The sequence below is a fragment of the Oncorhynchus keta genome, chromosome 36 (genome assembly GCF_023373465.1).
Source record: "Oncorhynchus keta strain PuntledgeMale-10-30-2019 chromosome 36, Oket_V2, whole genome shotgun sequence".
Classification (NCBI taxonomy): Eukaryota; Metazoa; Chordata; class Actinopteri; order Salmoniformes; family Salmonidae; genus Oncorhynchus; species Oncorhynchus keta.
In genome coordinates this window covers 1,098,046-1,118,011 of record NC_068456.1, presented here as the reverse complement: position 1 = coordinate 1,118,011, position 19,966 = coordinate 1,098,046, and the positions used below count along the sequence as shown (strand labels likewise).

The following is a 19,966-nucleotide window of genomic DNA, read 5'->3' as shown; positions in this document are numbered from 1 at the left end:
ACTAGGTCTCCCCGTGTGGTTCTGGGATTTTTGCTCACCGTTCTTGTGATCATTTTGACCCCACGGGGTGAGATCTTGCGTGGAGCCCCAGATCGAGGGAGATTATCAGTGGTCTTGTTATGTCTTAGATTTCCTAATAATAGCTCCAACAGTTGATTTCTTCAAACCAAGCTACTTACCTATTGCAGATTCAGTCTTCCCAGCCTGGTGCAGGTCTACAATTTTGTTTCTGGTGTCCTTTGAGAGCTCTTTGGTCTTGGCCATAGTGGAGTTTGGAGTGTGACTGTTTGAGGTTGTGGACAGGTGTCTTTTATACTGATAACAAGTTCAAACAGTTGCCATTAATACAGGTAACAAGTGGAGGACAGAGAAGCCTCTTAAAGAAGACGTTACAGGTCTGTGAGAGCCAGAAATCTTGCTTGTTTGTAGGTGACCAAATACGTATTTTCCACCATAATTTGCAAATAAATTCATTAAAAATCCTACAATGTGATTTTCTTGATTTTTTAAAATCCTTTTGTCTGTCAAAGTTGAAGTGTACCTATGATGAAAATTACAGGCCTCTCTCATTTTTTTAAGTGGGAGAACTTGCACAATTGGTTCCCCTTCACTGGTGTAGTCATGGCCCTGCCTCATGCTAGAACCAATATGGGAATGGAAGTATATGTTTTTGTAAAGAAAAAAGGTCTACAGCTACACAATTGAAGGCATATTGACTGGCTGCATCACCGCCTGGTACTGCAAATGCAAGGCACCGCACCGCTAGGCGTTTAGAGGGTGGTGAGAACGCTCCCTGCCATCCAGGACCTCCATATCAGGTGGTGTCCGAGGAAGGCCCACAAAGACTCCAGCCACCCAAGACACAGACTGCTTTCCCTGCTACGCAAGTGGTACAAGGGCACCAAGTCTAGAACCAACAGCAACCTCAACAGTCTCTACCCCCAAGCCATAAGACTGCTAAGCAAAACTGCTAAATAGCTAATCAAAGGGCTACCCGGACAACCTGCACTAACACTCTTGCACTGGCTCTATGCACACACACTGGACTCTGCACACACACAAACATACTTACACTGACACCCCAACATACACATAAACACCCCCAACATACTCCCACACACATAACATGCGTACACGTGCATAATATGATCATAACAATCAATCAATCAATCAATCAAATGTATTTATAAAGCCCTTTTTACATCAGCCGATGTCACAAAGTGCTGTACAGAAACCCAGCCTAAAACCCCAAACAGCAAGCAATGCAGATGTAGAAGCATGGTCGCTAGGAAAAACTCCCTAGTAAGGCCAGAACCTAGGATGAACCCTAGAGTGGAACCAGGCTCTTTGAGGGGTGGCCAGTCCTCTTCTGGCTGTGCCGGGTGGAGATTATAACAGAACATGACCAAAATGTTCAAACGTTCATAGATGACCAGCTAAGATAATAATAATCAGATAATAATAATCAAAGTGGTTGTAGAGGGTGCAACAGGTCAACACCTCAGGAGTAAATGTCAGTTGGCTTTCATAACTGATCATTCAGAGATAGAAACAGCATGTGAGGTAGAGAGAGAGTCCTAAACAGCAGGTCTGGGATAACACTGTCCTGACCCATAGATTCACACCTGTCATGACATAGGGCTGTTACGGTGACCGTATTTCCGCCACACCAGCGGTCACAAGTCGTGATGGAAGTAAAATTCCATGTGACTGTTTAGTCATGGTAATTAGGCTTCTCCAAGCTCTGATGCTGCTGATGGTCATTAATAGCCTACCAAACTTGCTAACTGCCTGGTACTCCATGCTCTATTGTCTTTCAAATCACTCAAAAATCAAATCAAACACTTCATGAGAGCCCATGAGCTCATGTTGCACAACATTTCTATAGGCTATGCAATTCCGTGCGAAAACAGAATCAAATCAAATCAAATTGTATTGGTCACATACACATGGTTAGCAGATGTTTATGCGAGTGTAGCGAAATGCTTGTGCGTCTATTTCTGACCATGCAGTAATATCTAACAAGTCATCTAAAAACAACAACTACCTTATACACACACAAGTATAAAGGAATGAATAAGAATATGTACATATAAATATATGGATGAGCGATGGTCGAACGGCATAGGCAACATGCAGTAGATGGTATAGAGTACAGTATATACATATGAGATGAGTAATGTAGGGTATTTAAACATTATATAAAGTGGCATTGTTTAAAGTGACAAGTGATACATTTATTACATCCAATTTGTAATTATTAAGTGGCTAGAGATTTGAGTCAGCATGTTGGCAGCATCCACTCAATTTTAGTGATGGCTGTTTAACAGCCTGATGGCCTTGAGATAGATGCTGTTTTTCAGTCTCTCGGTCCCAGCTTTGATGCACCTGTACTGACCTCACCTTCTGGATGATAGCGGGGTGAACAGGCAGTGGCTCGGGTGGTTGTCGTCCTTGATGATCTTTTTGGCCTTAATGTGACATTGGGTGGTGTAGGTGTCCTGGAGGGCAGGTAGTTTGCCCCCGGGAATGTATTGTGCAGACCTCACTACCCTCTCGAGAGCCTTACAGTTGTGTGCGGAGCAGTTGCTGTACCAGGCGGTGATACAGTCTGACAGGATTCTCTCGATTGTGCATCTGTAAAAGTGTTTTGTGAGTGTTTTTGGTGACAAGCCAAATTTCTTCAGCCTGCTGAGGTTGAAGAGGCGCTGTTGCGCCTTCTTCACCATGCTGTCTGTGTGGGTGGACCATTTAAGTTTGTCCGTGATGTGTACGTCGAGTTACTTAAAACTTCCCACCTTCTCCACTACTATCCCATTGTGGATAGTGGGTGCTCATTCGGCTGTTTCCTGAAGTCCACGATCAGAATGATGGCCTCTATTAAAAAGAGGAGAATCCCATCAGCTTTCTATAGGCTTTGCCTACTATATTTATTTCTCAACCTTCCTAATATTAAGCATATTGCTTCCCTTTAAAGCAGGAGTATAGCCTACCTGGCTGGTATAAAAATTAAACACGGTTAAAGTATTTTTACATGTATTTTCTTTGCGGTTCCCCTGTTTCGATACAGATGCATGATAATGGTCCATTCTAAATCAAAATACATTTCACACATGTATTGTTTAGTATATGTAAAGACAAGATTTTATCAAAAATAGTGTAATGCGTGAATGAATCCCAGTTTAAGGCAAACTGTGCATGCTTTTTCTTTGCGACTTTTTCAAATCTAGTTTCACACCTCAATGAATCCTAGCCCATGGGCCTATATGTTTTGATAAACGTTGTTTCACGACTAAAGTGGCCAAATAACATCTTAAAATGAAGCATATTAATCTGTTTTACAATGGGTGTAGAGGCTGACTGGCAAACATATGCAGCGCAGTTTCAAGATTGGGGAAGATAATTTTCACCATAAAAATGCACCTTTATAATAAACACATTACATGCATAATCACATTTGTGGTCGCTTTTGAGAATGGTGTTTTCCTGCTTATGGAACATTCTCGCTTATAGCCTACTGCCGGGTGCACATTGCTGCGCTTATAATGTAAAGAAATAGCCTTATAGTTTATCAACATTTTAAGCTAAATGTTCTCATCTGTTGCATCAGTCTAATTGTTTAAAACATTTCTTTTCAGCGAGTGGTTGTATTAATTTGGGATCTATCGCATCCCACAACTGTCCCAGATTATGTTTGGAATATTTATTTCTCATACGGAATAGAATAGGTCAACTTTTGTACTTGGGGATAATAGATTGACAAAGGCTCGTGCTGTTTATGTTTGTTAGGCCTACTGAGCTTGTTGGCTGACGAATAGTAAATGTATACAATTCTTCCAATATGTTCAATATGCACCTCGGAATTGGATAAAAACACGGCAGTTGCGTACCCATTGTGTCTGTCATCACTTGTAGCCTGTGAGACAAACCCGATCATGAGACTGAGAGCCATGAGAGCCATGGGAGTGAGAGGTGTTCAAGCAGTTATATATTCAGCCTTCAGCCTCAGGTCATAACAGCCACTGGCCGTTGAAAGGCATGGGGGGGATTATGGCCACACAAAGGGGATGCATCTGAGAAATTTGAGGCATTACCTAGTGCTTGAATACGAGACTGAGGAAGTGTGTACAACCTGCACAAAATAACTAAGCAGAGCTCATGTCTTTCATGCAACTTTTTTCAAATCATAATTAGAGTCTCATTAAGCAGCATTAGAATGTATTAAAAATCATAACATATAGCCCAACATTTGTATCACAACAAAATTAAGCATATAAACACAGCATAAAAAGAAACGTCCTCTCACTGTCAACTGCGTTTATTTTCAGCAAACTTACCATGTGTAAATATTTGTATGAACATAACAAGATTCAACAACTGAGACATAAACTGAAAACGTTCCACAGACATGTGAATAACAGAAATTGAATAATGTGTCCCTGAACAAAGGGGGAATCAAAAGTAACAGTCAGTATCTGGTGTGGCCTCCAGGTGCATTAAGTACTGCAGTGCATCTCCTCCTCGTGGACTGCACCAGATTTGCAGTTCTTGCTGTGAGATGTTACCCCACTCTTCCACCAAGGCACGTGCAAGTTCCCAGACATTTCTGGGGGGGATAGCCCTAGCTCTAGCCCTCACCCTCCGATCCAACAGGTCCCAGACGTGCTCAATGGGATTGAGATCCGAGCTCTTCGCTGGCCATGGCAGAACACTGACATTCCTGTCTTGTAGGAAATCACACAAAGAACGAGCAGTATGGATTGGGGCATTGTCATGCAGGGGGGTCATGTCAGGATGAGCCTGCAGGAAGGGTATCACATGAGGGAAGAGGATGTCTTCCCTGTAATGCACAGCATTGAGATTGCCTGCAATGACAACAAGCTCAGTCCGATGATATTGTGACACCCCGCCCCAAACCATGACGGACCCTCCATCTCCAAATCGATCCCGCTCCAGAATACAGGCCTTGGTGTAACGCTCATTCCTTCGATGATAAATGCGAATCCGACCATCACCCCTGGTGAGACAAAAAAAACACTCGTCAGTGAAGAGCACTTTTTGCCAGTCCTGTCAGGTCCAGCGACTGTGGGTTTGTGCCATTAGGCGATGTTGTTGCCGGTGATGTCTGGTGAGGACCTGCCTTAAAACAGGCCTACAAACCATCATTCCAGCCTCTCTTAGCCTATTGCGGACAGTCTAAGCACTGATGGAGGGATTGTGTGTTCCTGGTGTAACTGGGGCAGTTGTTGCCATCCTGTAGCTGTCCCGCAGGTGTGATGTGCGGATGTGCCGATCCTGTGCAGGTGTTACACGTGGTTTGCCACTGTGAGGACGATCAGCTGTCTGTCCTGTCTCCCTGTAGCGCGGTCTTAGGCGTCTCACAGTACGGACATTGCAATTTATTGCCCTGACCACATCTGCTGTCCTCGTGACTCCTTGCAGCATGCCTAAGGCACGTTCACGCAGATTAGCAGGGACCCTGGGCATCTTACTTTTGGTGTTTTTCAGAGTCAGTCGAAAGGCCTCTTTAGTGTCCTAAGTTTTCATAACTGTGACCTTAATTGCCTACCGTTCTGTAAGCTGTTAGTGTCTTAACGACCGTTCCACAGGTGCATGTTCATTAATTTTTATGGTTCATTGAACTTTGGAAACAGCATTGGACCCTTTACAATGAACATCTCTGAATTACCTTTGAAAGACAGGGTCCTGAAAAAGGGACGTTTCTTTTTTTGCTAGGTTATAATTGATTCAATTATTTTTCTCCAGATCCTAATTGGTGTATTTTATATTCCTTTTGATGGCATAGAAGGCCCTTCTTGCCTTGTCTCTCACATCGTTCACAGCTTTTTGGAAGTTACCTTATGTTTAGGCTGAGGTATGTATCATTTTTGTTTGTGCTCTAGGGCAATGGTATCGAGATTACATTTGTATTTGTGGTCCTGGCAACTTTTTTGGAACATCAGTATTTTTGTCTTGCTCAGATTTACTATCAGTGCTCAGGTCTGACATAATCTGTGCAACAGATCTAGGTGCTGCTGTAGGCCCTCCTTGGTTGAGGACAGTAGCACCAGATCATCAGCAAGTAGTAGACATTTGACTTTCTAGTAGGGTGAGACCAGGTGGGGCAGACTGTTCTTTTGCTCTCGCCAATTCGTTGATATAGATGTTGAAGAGGGCGGGGCTTATGCTGCATCCCTGTCTCACCCCACGGCCCTGTGGATAGAAAGGTGTTTTTTGTCAATTTTAACCACACACTTGTTGTTTGTTTAAATGGATTTTATAGTGTTTTTCCCACAACACAAATTTCCATCAATTTGTGCAGCAGACCCTCTTGCCAAATTGAGTCAAAAGCTTTTTTGAAATCAACAAAGCATGAGAAGACTGCATTTGTTTTGGTTTGTATGTTTGTCAGTTAGGGTGTGCAGGGTGGATATGTGGTCTGTCAGTCTTTGGATGCCAGAGCTAAGGATGGTGTTAAAGAGTTCAAGTTTTGCCAGTTGGAATTTGTTGTCTGTATATTTCATCATTTCATTTAGGATACCATCAACTACATGCCCTTTTTGGGTTGGAGGTTTGTATTTTGTCCGGTAGTTCATTCAATGTAATTGGAGAATCAAGTGGGTTCTGGTAGTCTTTAATACTCAATTCTAAGATTTGTACTTGATCATGAATATGTTTTTGCTGTTTGTTCTCTCTCTTTTTTTCATGCACTCCCCATCTCCCTCTCCCTCTCTCGCCCAATCCCTCAGTTGCATTCTCTGGCTTGGGCTTCACCTCCTTCTACCTGGCTGGGAAGCTGCATTGCTTCACAGACCAGGGCCGCGGGCGCAGCTGGCGTCTGTGTGCCATGTTGCTGCCCCTCTACAGTGCTGTGATGATTGCCCTGTCCCGCACTTGCGACTACAAACACCACTGGCAAGGTCTGTCACAGTCACACCACATCCAAATTAACCAGCAGATATGCCATTTAGGTCCAGGAGTTTTTTTCTGACCATGTGACTTTAACTATCCCCATTTCCCTGGTTTTCAACTAATTCAGGAATCTTCCAATAGGATTTCTGGAAAACCAGGGAATTGCATCCCTATCATCACAATGTACACAGAAGATATAAAAAGCTCAAATCAACATGAATGTACTTAAAATTGTAGACTTACATAAGATTACTAGAATACACATAAACTTGGTTTCTAAGGCCCAGAGTTTTTCCTGGTATATACAGTATCAGTCCAACATTTGAACACACCTACTCATTCAACATTTTTTCTTTATTTTTACTATTTTCTACAGTGAAATAACAGAAATGGAATTATGTAGTAACCAAAAAAGTGCTTCAGATTTTAAATTCTTCAAAGTGGGTTGATGTCAGATGATGATGGAGGCTGGGTCATCTTATAGAGTTCAGTGTGTCAAATCGGAGGGCCTGTTGTCCGGACCTCTGGCAGTCTCTATGGGGGTGCCATAGGGTTCAATTCTCGGGCCGACTCTCTTCTCTGTATACATCAATGATGTCGCTCTCGCTGCTGGTGATTCTTTGATCCACCTCTAAGCAGACGACACCATTCTGTATACCTCTGGCCCTTCTGTGGTAACTAACCTCCAGATGAGCTTCAATGCCATACAACTTTCCTTCCGTGGCCTCCAACTGCTCTTAAATGCAAGTGAAACTAAATGCATGCTCTTCAACCGTTCGCTGCCCGCACCTGCCCGCCCGTCCAGCATCACTACTCTGGACGGTTCTAACTTAGAATATGTGGGCAACTACAAATACCTAGGTGTCTGGTTAGACTGTAAACTTTACTTCCAGACTCACATTAAACATATCCAACCCAAAATGTAATCTAGAATCGGCTTCCTATTTCGCAACAAAGCATCCTTCACTCATGCTGCCAAACATACCCTCGTAAAACTAACCATCCTACCGATCCTCGACTTTGGCGATGTCATTTACAAAATAGCCTCCAACACTCTACTCAACAAACTGGATGCAGTCTATCACAGTGCCATCCGTCTTGTCACCAAAGCCCCATATACTACCCACCACTGCGACCTGTATGCTCTCGTTGGCTGGCCCTTGCTTCATAGAAAGCCGATTCTAGATTTAATTTTGGATTGGAGATGCTTAATACATGTCTGGAAGGAGGGTTTACAGCCTAGCCAGACACCTAGGTATTTGTAGTTGTCCACATATTCTTATTCAGAACCGTCCAGAGTAGTGATGCTTGTCGGGTGGGCGAGTGCGGGCAGCGATCTGTTGAAGAGCATGCATTTAGTTTTACTAGCGTTTAAGAGCAATTAGAGGCCACGGACGGTGTGTCGTATGGCATTGAAGCTCGTTTGGAGGATTGTTAACACAGTGTCCAAAGAAGGGCCAAATGTATACAGAATGGTGTCGTCTGCGTAGAGGTGGATCAAGGAATCACCCGCAGCAAGAGCGACATCATTGATATATACAGTTGATGGTGAACAGTTGATGTGTCTGTTACTTGAACCCTGTGAATCATTTATTTGGGCTGCAATTTCTGAGGTTGGTAACTAATAAACTTATCCTCTGCAGCAAAGGTAACTCTGGGTCTTCCATTCCTGTGGCGGTCCTCATGAGAGCCAGTTTCATCATAGAGCTTGATGTTTTTTGCGACTGCACTTGAAGAAACTCTGAAAGTTCTTGACATTTTCCGTATTGACTGACCTTCATGTCTTAAAGTTATGATGGACCGTAATTTCTCTTTACTTATTTGAGATGTTCTTTCCATAATATAGACTTGGTATTTTACCAAATAGGCCTATCTTCTGTTTTACCACCCCTACCTTGTCAAAACACAACTGATGCAGTCCAGGTGACTACCTCATGAGCTGGTTGAGAGAATGCCAAGAGTGTGCAAAGCTGTGATCAAGGCAAAGGGTCACTACTTTTATGAATCTATAATCTAAAATATATTTAGATTTGTTTAACACTTTTTTTGCTTACTACATGATTCCATATGTGTTATTTCATTGTTTTGATGTCTTCAATAGTATTCTAAAATGTAGAAAATAGTAAAAAATAAAGAAAAACCCTGGAATGAGTAGGTGTCCAAACTGTTGGCTGGTAATGTACTTTTACATAATTTAGACCTATGCCAGCACTCAAGGCCCCAGGTCTGTCAGGATACATACAGACTAACTGTTTGCGTTGCATCTGTCAGCCTGTGTAGGTTTAGTTAGGAACCAAAACCCTATCTATAAATCATTATGCCCACATGAAGAAATTATATTGTTTACTATAATAAATTGTGATATACTATAGAATACTATACTTCACATGGTTGTATCCATCGATTATGTGTAAAACTTATTATAGAATGTTGTAGTATACTGTAGAACACTATAGTAAATACTCCAGTATTATCTGCAAAAAGCACTGTAGTAAATGCTATAGTAATGTCCTCAAAAACACAACAGTCTGCAAAAACACTACACTTTTTAAACTATAGTAACTATATATTATATCGTAATTTGTGCCACCCATAACCGAGAAACCTACATGCCAAGTATAGACCATATGCAGTATTACATTGTATATGTTATAGAAAAAGAGCAAAAGGGCTGAATTATCTGTTCAGACCAGGTTAGGGTAAGTTCGCTATTTTAGTATGGCTCTAGTTGGTTTCTTGAAGGAGAAATCCTCCAATTTTATGTCAAAGATAATAAGTCAAAAGCACTATAGTAAATACAACACTGATGCTTAAAAAACACTACAGTAAATACAGTTTACTGCAAAAACACTACAGTAAAAACTACAGTATAGTACAGTCCACAAAAACACGACAGTATATATTAGTTTCCGTTCACTACAGTATTTATGCTATAGTTACAGTAAATAGTACAGTAAACTACAGTATACTACAGTGAATACTGCAAGAAAGTCTGCAAAAAACTCTACAATGAATACGATAGTATTTATACTATAGTATACTATAGTATTTTTTTATGTGGCTGGTTTATCAAATATGGTGCTGTCTTGTTAAGATTACTCTACTAAGCCACTTTATGTAACAGCAAGTGTATCATCACCACAGAGGCAACACTGATGTCAATATATGAACCACAGTTATCAAGTAATCAACCAGGAGATAGGAACAGAACCAGGGTGTAGCAGTGTAACTCATGTGGATAAGATGTAGACCGCAGGGCACCGAGTCTCCAGGTCTAAAAGGGAAACATGTCTCTCTCTCTTTCACACACTCACACAAACAATCCCACAAACACATGCACACACAAACCCTGCCAGACACACACACAGGGGTAATTAGAGGTTTCTATAAGGAAGAAGGTGATAAGTGTGTGAATCTCAAAACATTGGCGATGACAGTGAGGTAACACATTTTTTATGGTGTCTTAACTGCCGTCTGTTCCTCAATCCCCACCAACATGGACAGTAAAATGTCCAGAAAGAGAGGGATGGAGAGAGAGACAGAAAGCAAGCACACAGCATTGAGTAATTATTCCCTGATAGAGAGTGAGAGAAATAACCAGAGGGGAGAAAGAGAGAGAGATTTGATGTCCAGTGATAAAGTGACAGCAGAAATTAGGCGTTAGGCGACATTGCTGTCAGACACCACTAATTACTTTTAGAGGGATCGTATATGAAAATAAACTAGAGTTTACTATAGAATACTACAGTATATACTATAGAATTATGTAGTAAACTGTAGTATACCGTAGAATTCTATACTATACACTGTAGTATTTATCAATCATGTGTAGAACTTACTATAAAATGTTGTAGTATGATGTAGAATACTATAGAAAATATTACATTAATGTCCGCAAAAACACTACAGTCTGCAAAAACACAAAAAAATGTATTATAGTAAATACGAAAGTATTTCATTTGCATATACCCTGCCCATTCCCCTCCCTCATAGCCCCATTTGTGCCAGCTATAATTTAGAAACCTACATGACAAGTATTGATTATATATTGCCTTCCCTACAGGTTATAGAAAAGAGTGCAAGTGATTAACTATTTGTTAAGTCCTTCCTAAAGTGGCCTTTTAGTATTTTTCCAGTAGGTTTTCTCAAGGAGAAAGCCTCCATTTTATGTCAAAGAGAGTAAACACTAAAGTAATTTCTGCAATAATAATACAGTATACTACAGTTTGCAAAAAACTACAGTAAATACTGCAGCATATTAGTCCAGAAATACTACAGTATAATACAATCTGCCAAAGCACTACATTAATGCGGAACTGACAGCGTTATTGCAACATTAAATCTTATTCAAATCGGTTCATATACTGTACACCCCCAGGAAAAATATTACACATTTTTTATGTACATTTACTAAAGCAGGAAATAAGAAGGAAGCAGCAATGGTTTGGATCATTAAACTTGAGGGGCCCAATCTCCTATTACCCTGCTCTGTGAACAGTGCTGCGTGGATAACATCATGCACTCTTCCCCATTAAGGGATGATGTAGTCCCCTGGTTCCTTTGTAAATGTCTGGGTTCAGCTCCAGCATTGGAGAAGGGACCCGTACTGAAGCATCAACACCATCAACATTTAGATGACTCTGTACATATTATGATGCATTTCAAATCACCAGCTCAGTGACAGAGCCTCCACATCATTAGTTTGTAGTATCCCTACTTTTAGAATAGTCATCCATCTCAACTATATACAGTAATTAAACTTTGCCATCAACAGGAGAAACTACTGGCTCTGTCCCAATCCGCACTAGCTTAAACTAGTTGAAATTATTCATTGGACATGCCTTCTTAAGTGGGATGCTACAATGGACATTGGAATGTGGACAATCTATTTTCCAGCACAATTTATGGTGTTGGTGTTAACTTAATTTTCTACAGTTGGATAGTTAAATAATTGTTTCCAAAATCTTTTTGAGACGAGTTCAGCCAGTCTAACTAATGCATGAGTTGTTCATTCTCGCTACAACATTACAATGTATTTGTTTGTGAACAATTGTTTTTATTGGATCACAAATCACATTACAATTTAGCACTTATTTGAAAACATTGATCATGACTATTTTTGTTCTCAGCTATGGTGACAAAGTGACAGACGGTCTGTCCAAGCCAGGGACATGTTGAGATTCAGCCAGGCCCAGTAGTGACATCAGCCCAAAGCTCACCCGATCTCAGCCCAACGTTCAAAAGAGCAACTGATAAAACTAAATTAGCTGACATTTCCAATATAAACATCATTAATTAAGTAAATCATCAATGATTCATCCACTGTATAAATAACTAAGTACCCACATTTATTTCCTACGGTAGATTTCTGAGATCTGAAGTGCAATCTTGCAATACTTGTCTTATGTCCCGTGTGACTCATTTGGTAGGAGTGTGGCACGAACTGTTGTTGACATCACTCACATAGACATACAAGAAATGTATGCACTCACTATACTGTAACATGCTTTTGGAAAAACCCTTGCCTACGCTAAGTCGCATATGTACATTATTAATATATTATTGTTATTCCCCAGATGCCTTTGTTGGAGGGGTGATCGGCCTGCTCTTTGCCTACATCTGCTATCGGCAGCACTACCCCCCGTTCCTGCACATGGACTGCCATCTACCTTACGCCAGTCTGGCCAAAGCCCCCCACCTCGTCTCTGCTCATGGCGATCCCCTGGTCCTGCCCACCGAGAACACCACCAGCATGCCTCTGAAGGGACTGACAGTGGGGCCTGTATGACTCCTGCCCACCCCTACACCCAGACCTGGCCCCTAGCCTCACACCCACCCACCCAAGGAGCACCTAACCCCCTCTCACTCACACAGACTGAGATGTGGACAATAATGTATCCCCTCTCCCACTCACAACCGTTCTCCCAGCCTCTCGCCTTCCTCCATCCTCGCTCTTTGCTTGTTTTACCTGATTGAATCAGGAGCATTTCATTGGTCTACATTTAGAGAGGCTTTGTAAGTGTAGGAATATAGGACAACACTGCTGGAACAAAAAGGCAATACAAATGTGAAAAAAGGAAATTAAGAGGCAGTTGCGTGAAACCAACATAAAATGGACATACAGTGTCTTCGGAAAGTATTCAGACCACTTGAAGTTTTACATATTTTGTTACATTACAGCCTTAATCTAACATGGATTAAAAAAAGTAATTCCTCAGCAACCTACATACAATAACCCATAATAACAAAGCAAAAAAATCAACAAAATACCTTATTTACATAAGTATTCAGACCCTTTGCTGTGAGACTCGTAATAGAACTCAGGTGCATCCTGTTTCCATTGATCATCCTTGAGATATTTCTACAACTTGATTGGAGTCCACCTGTGATAAATTCAATTGATTGGACATGATTTGGAATGTCACACACCTGTCCATAGGTCGAAGGAATTGTCCGTAGAACTCCAAAACAGGATTGTTTCGAGACACAGAGCTGGGCAAGTGTACCAAAACATTTCTGCAGAATGGAAGGTCCCCAAGAACACAGTGTCCTCCATCATTCTTAAATGGAAGAAGTTTGGAACCACCAAGACTCTTCCGAGAGCTCGCCACCCGGCCAATCTGAGCAATCGGGGGAGAAGGGCCTTGGTCAGGGAGGTGACCAAGAACCTGATGGTCACTCTGACAGAGCTCCAGAGTTCCTCTGTGGAGATGGGAGAACCTTCCAGAAGGACAACCATCTCTGCAGCACTACACCAATTATGTACAGTGGTCAGACGGAAGCCACTCCTCAGTAAAAGGCACATGACAGCCCACTTGGAGTTTGCCTAAAGGCATCTGAAGACTCTCAGACCATTAAACTCTTTGGCCTGAATGCCAAGTGTCACGTCTGGCCGAAACCTGGCACCATCCCTACGGTGAAGCATGGTGGTGGCAGCATCATGCTGTGGGGATGTTTGTCAGCGGCAGGGACTGTGAGTCTAGTCAGGATCGAGGCAAAAATGAATGCAGCAAAGTACAGAGAGATCCTTGATGAAAACCTGCTCCAGAACTCTCAGGACCTCAGACTGGGGCAACTGTTAACCTTCCAACAGGACAATGACCTTAAGCACACAGCCAAGACAATGCAAGAGTGGGTTCGGGACAAGCCTCTGAATGTCCTTGAGTGGCCCAGCCAGTGCCCAGACTTGAACCTGATCTAACATCTCTGGAGAGACCTGAAAATAGCTCTGTAGCAATGCTCCCCATTTAACCAGACAGCACTTGAGACGATCTGCAGGGAATAATAGGAGAAACTCCCCAAATACAGGTGTGCCAAGCTTGTAGCATCATACCCAAGAAGACTGAAGGCTGTAACCGCTGCCAAAGGTGCTTCAACAAAGTACTGGGTAAAGGGTCTGAATGTTGAATGCAGTTATTTCTATTTAATACATTTGAAAGAAAAAATACAGCCTGTTTTTGCTTTGTCATTATGGGGTATTATGTGTAGATTGATGAGGAGGAGGATACCTTTTAGAATAAGGCTATAACGTAAGAAAATGTGGAAAAGGTATACGATTTTGAATACTTTACGAATGCACTGTGAATGTTACCAGTGGGTTGATAAAAGGTTATGGTACAACGAGGATACTCATTATAAGTTATTGGTCTACAATTTCTTCACTGTTCTCATCAGTAGAATGAAGTTAGCTGGTATGGCAACTGGTATTAGTTTGATGTGGAGTTGGATGGAAAGCAGAGCAGCTGGTGATAATCCCATTAAATGTCACAGCAATAGAGAGCAATAGAAATAGCTTATTTTTGTAATCACTAATGGAGGCCAAGGCTCATTGGCCAAAACCGATTGGGTAAGGAATGGAGTTTTGGAGGGATTTTGGATTAATGCAAAAAAATAAGGTCTGTGGTAAACACAGGTTTTGGAGATTTTATACGATTGTTGTATGAGATAATCTCATCAGCTAACATAATGTTTTGTGAATTCTGAAGCATTTATTTAATCAAAATAAGTAAAGCTCTAACGATGTGTTTATATGTAAAACATTTTTAACTACACCTCAGGTTGCATGCCTTTGACATCCAGCTAACAGGATTAGCTTAATTTATCAGACGGACCCAAAGTCTCCTTTGTGCCACATTGTTTTCTCGCTAAATTGATATGGTTGCAGCCTGGCGCAAAACAATACATCATCCTTGCTTTTCGTTCGAGCTGATAAGCAAAACGCTACCTAACTTTTGGTGGAATGTAGAGTATACTAGTTTGTGTGGTCGGTGCAGTGACATGAAACACTTTGCGACTAATGTTGTAGTTCCATTTCTCCAACAGTTAGCGACTCGTTAGCAACTGACTTATTTTGAGCACATAAAGGCTTCAGAATTCATAAAGGTCATGTTAACTGACTGGCATTATCTCATAAAACAAAACATATAAGATCTCCTAAGCCTGTGTTAACCTCAGATGTTATTTTTGGTGTATATCCCAAAACCCTATTAATTTCCCTCATAGGAATGCCAAATTAACCAGAGGTGAAAAAAAATGCTAACTAATTTCTAGTTTTTAGGACGACAAGTTGAAGAGCTATATGGAGAGCTCGTTACGGTAGATGTCACAGCTCCCCAATTTGATTAATGAGCTACAGTATCTAATCAGTGGTCGAAAAAGTAACCAATCGTCATACTTGAATAAAAGTAAAGACACCTTTTAATAGAAAATGACTCAAGTAAAAGTGAATGTCACCCAGCAAAATTCCACTTTAGTAAAAGTCTAAATGTATTTGATTTTAAATATACTTAAGTATCAAAAGTACAGTATAAATCATTTTAAATTCCTTATATTAAGCAAACCAGTTTTTATTTTATTTACAGATAGCCAGGGGCACACTCCCACACACAGACAATTTACAGACAAAACATGTGCTTTGAGTCAGCCAGATCAGAGGCAATAGGGTTGACCAGGGACGTTCTCTTGATAAGTGCGTGAATTGGACCATTTTCCTGTCCCTCTAAGGATTCAAAATGTAAAGAGTACTTTTGTGTGTCAGGGAAAATGTATGGAGTAAAAAGTACATTAATTTCTTTAGGAATTAGGAATTAAAAGTAATAAAGTAAAGTACAGATACCACAAAAACTACTTAAGTAGTACTTTAAAGTATTTTACTTTTACTTACACCCCTGATCTAACCGCTTTGGCAGTGAGGGAATTCAGACTACAAAATCTGATAGCTGAAACATTTCTAACTTTGAGAGCACACATGACCAAATGAATGGTCACTAATGTTCTCCAAATTGTATTTTATTATTATTCTATTAGCTTCTGCCTTGGTCTTAGACCCACAGAGGTTGCTATTGCATTATTACCATCTCTCTTTTGCTGCTTCTCCATGTCAACGTAAGGATAAATATAGCAACAATACATACATGGAGAGAAGCACTGTTCGATGACAGAACAATCTTCTACCTAGTCCTGTGTTTATTTCTCTTTTCCCAATTCCTCCCATTCTTTATATCCATTTCTCTCCATCCAGTTTCTCTTTTTCCTCAAATGTTTCTCATTGCATCTTTCTCATCCCTTCCATGACAATTCTCTCTATCGCTTCTATTTATTTTCCTCTCTCTCTTTCTCTCTCTCTCCCTTTTTCTCTTCTCCCTTCTCTTTCTCTTTCAATCTCTCTTACTCTTTCCTTATCTACCACCCCCTCTCTCCCTCCTCCATCTCCTCCCGCTCCCTTTCTCACACTCTCTCTCGCTAAGCAATCTCTCCCTCTCTCCCTCTTGCTGACTGGGTATTTAACGTTTCCTGCCTGCACTGAGGTAGATTTGAATACAGATTAAAGTTCAACGAGGGCAATTGATAGCGGGCAGGTGGAATTGTTATGGTGGAAGAGCGTTGAGCCAGGCACAAACTCCAATCTGATACTGCATTAATCCTCATTATGTTCGGTTAGGCAGCACTGCTTGTGATGACATTAGGGTCAAATTAAACCTAAGCAGCCCCAAAGACAGCCCAAGCATTGCAAATAGGTTTTGGTCGACATTGGCCTCACAAAATAAATAGACAATCTGCACATGACTCTTTACTGGGTTTTGAGCCATGCCAAGCCCAATTTGAGTGCCAATCTGGCTAGACTGCAAACTCTCATTCCAGGCTCATACTAAGCATTAAAAATAGAAACAGCAGGGGATCAAACTGTAGGACCCAGTTCCTACATTTGAATATAAAAAATAGATTTTATCAAACAAAACTATGCTACATTTTATCTCTGGGGCCCTCAGGATGACAAATCAGAGCAGAATGCTGAATGTAAGCACATTATTTACCTTCAGAGGTGAATGTATCAAACCAGTTGCCGTGATAAAGGTGTTTTGTTGTTGTGCACTCTCCTCAAACAATAGCATGGTCTTTTTTCACAGTAATAGCGACTGTAAATTGTACACTGCAGTTAGATTAACAAGACTTGAAGCTTTCTGCCCATATAAGACATGTCTATGTCCAGGAAAGTTGGCTGTTGTATACAACGTTATTCTAGTCACATTAGCACACATTATCAACAACCGTCCCCGTTTTGGGACACCAATCCCGTATTAACTGAAGTGGACTAAATCAGGGTCACACAGAGTGTTTCTTGGTAGTCTTAACCAAATCTACTTTGAAACAAAAGTTTACACCTCACACACATGGTTATGGGCTTACAAAAAAGAAGACACCTGTACCATGTCAGGTGTAGAGTTGAAATGTATTCCATTTTTGAGCGTGTATCCCAATATTACACTTTTTATACATCAAAGACTGAAATATAACAGAACTGTTTGAGATAGAAAAACAGGATTTTCTGCACTTTAAAAAAATATTAATAACTTTCCACCCATGAGGCCACTTGGTCATTTGACTGGTTGAAAGGGCTACCTGCTTGCTGACCCATCTAGCACTACTAACAAAAAGCAGAATGAGGGACACAAATGCTGCACCTTAGTCCACCCAAAAAGGAAAACAAAGGACTATGTCTCTTACTGCAGTCCCATACCAGTCTAACTCTGTTCTGTAATAATTAGTCAGTGGTTTGTTCTTTGTTAATCTGAAACTTCATAAAATAGAGCTGAGTTATTTTACGTCTTGGCTTTGAGAGCAAGATAAGAATCACAGTCATGATCAACAATCTGACACACTCGGTATAAGTGTGTGTGTGTGTGTGTGTGTAGTGTGTGTGTGTGTAGTGTGTGTGTGTGTGTGTGTGTGTGTGTGTGTGTGTGTGTGTGTGTGTGTGTGTGTGTGTGTGTGTGTGTGTGTGTGTGTGTGTGTGTGTGTGTGTGTGTGTGTGTGTGTGTGTGTGCATCATAATTCTGTGATGTTGCCGGGAGCGTTGCCATGACATATCAGAAAACTATTGGGAGTGTTTAAGTGATGTATGGATGGACCTATGGATTGCCTATTGGAGCCACAAAGTACTGCAACCTGATCATTTTCCGTTTTATTGGTTATTTTCCTCATGTAAAAAGAAAATTTGCGGCAAAAAAGTATTTATGTGTCTTGAAAATATATATATATCAAGTGAGAAAAAAGTTGATAATTAAAAGTAAATATTTAAAAAACTAAATTGCTGTTCTTGAAAGTACAATCATGTTTTGCTTCATTTTATCAACAACATTTTACTTCAACAACATCAATTCCTTCTAATGTGCATTTTGTAAAATGAAAGGCAACCAGACCGATGTTGAATAGCCATCCTTAAAGTAAAGTATCATTATTGACAAAGGCATGACAACACCATTTGTGAAAAGACACTATTGCATATGGATAAGCATGTTGGGCCTTGAGAGCAAAATGTGTTTTTCTGTTTATATACTTTAGGTGCAACAATGAGCTGGATCCTGATGTGCGCTTTGTTCGTTGACAATCGAGACTCTACAGATCATTCATTTGTGACTAAGGAAACCTTTTCTTTAACAACATCAACTAGTAGCCATTTTGGGAACACTACATAAACTTTGAGGATGTTAATAGCAACTACATTTGGAGTGATTTTATGATATATATTATTACAACATTCTATTATACTATAGTATGTTATATAATATGCAACTGAACAATTGTGGTCCTTCTGTGGTCCTTCTGTGGCTCAGTTGGTAGAGCATGGCGCTTGTAACGCCAGGGTAGTGGGTTCGATTCCCGGGACCACCCATACGTAGAATGTATGCACACATGACTGTAAGTCGCTTTGGATAAAAGCGTCAGCTAAATGGCATATATTATTATTATTATTATATTATAATTGTATACTGCATGTCCGCATTTGAAATAGAATATGTCCTCAGTTCTAACCTGGTTGGAAATGTTAATTTTTTTTCTCCAACAGGACTCAGTGTCAGATGAAAATGTAGAACTGAAGGAGACGTGTGTGTGTTACTCTCTGTTCTCAGTGAAGGTGTGTGTTGTGTTGTTCTACATCAGTACAGCTGCACTCCTGTTTGTGGTGTTTCAATAAACATCAGCATATGCTTATTTATATGGTATCTTTGATTTTGTGTTCACATGTCAAGACAAAATGTAGGTATTTTGCTGTGTGTTATGGACTGGGTGTGAGTATACTGTGTTAGAAGTATCTGTGTAAGTGGCATTAATTAACAGTTTATGAGTGAGGCAGGGCAGGTCAATTCCATCTACAGTATATTTGTCACGTCCTGACCTTAGTTCATTTTTTCTGTCTCTATTTTGGTTCGGTCAGGGCGTGAGTTGGGGTGGGCATTCTGTGTGTTTTTTCTACGTTTTCTATTTCTATGTGTTTGGCCTGGTATGGTTCCCAATCAGAGGCAGCTGTCAATCGTTGTCTCTGATTGAGAATCATACTTAGGTAGCCTTTTCCCACCTGTGTTTTGTGGGTAATTATTTTTCCTTGTGTGTTTGTGTGCACCTCGGTTGCGTCACGTTCGTTGCTGTTTACCTGTTTGTTTTTTGGTTATTTCGGTTTCACTTTCATTAAAAGATGTGGAACTACATGCACGCTGCGCCTTGGTTGATTTATGACAGGGAGTTTGAGGATAGCGAGCGTGACAATATTATTTCT

At 40.8% G+C, this 19,966-nt stretch overlaps 1 protein-coding gene across 1 annotated transcript in view; it reads left to right on the top strand.

Annotated features, from left to right (window-relative positions):
- LOC118369884 (phospholipid phosphatase 4-like) overlaps window positions 1-19,398 on the top strand; it is a 127,840-nt gene extending 108,442 nt beyond the window's left edge. Inside the window, exons 6-7 of the mRNA XM_035754656.2 lie at window positions 6,750-6,920; window positions 12,489-19,398. Coding sequence (XP_035610549.1) covers window positions 6,750-6,920; window positions 12,489-12,700 — 383 coding nt within the window. The 3' untranslated portion in view covers window positions 12,701-19,398. The remainder of the gene's footprint in view (window positions 1-6,749; window positions 6,921-12,488) is intronic.
- Window positions 19,399-19,966: the final 568 nt, after the last annotated feature.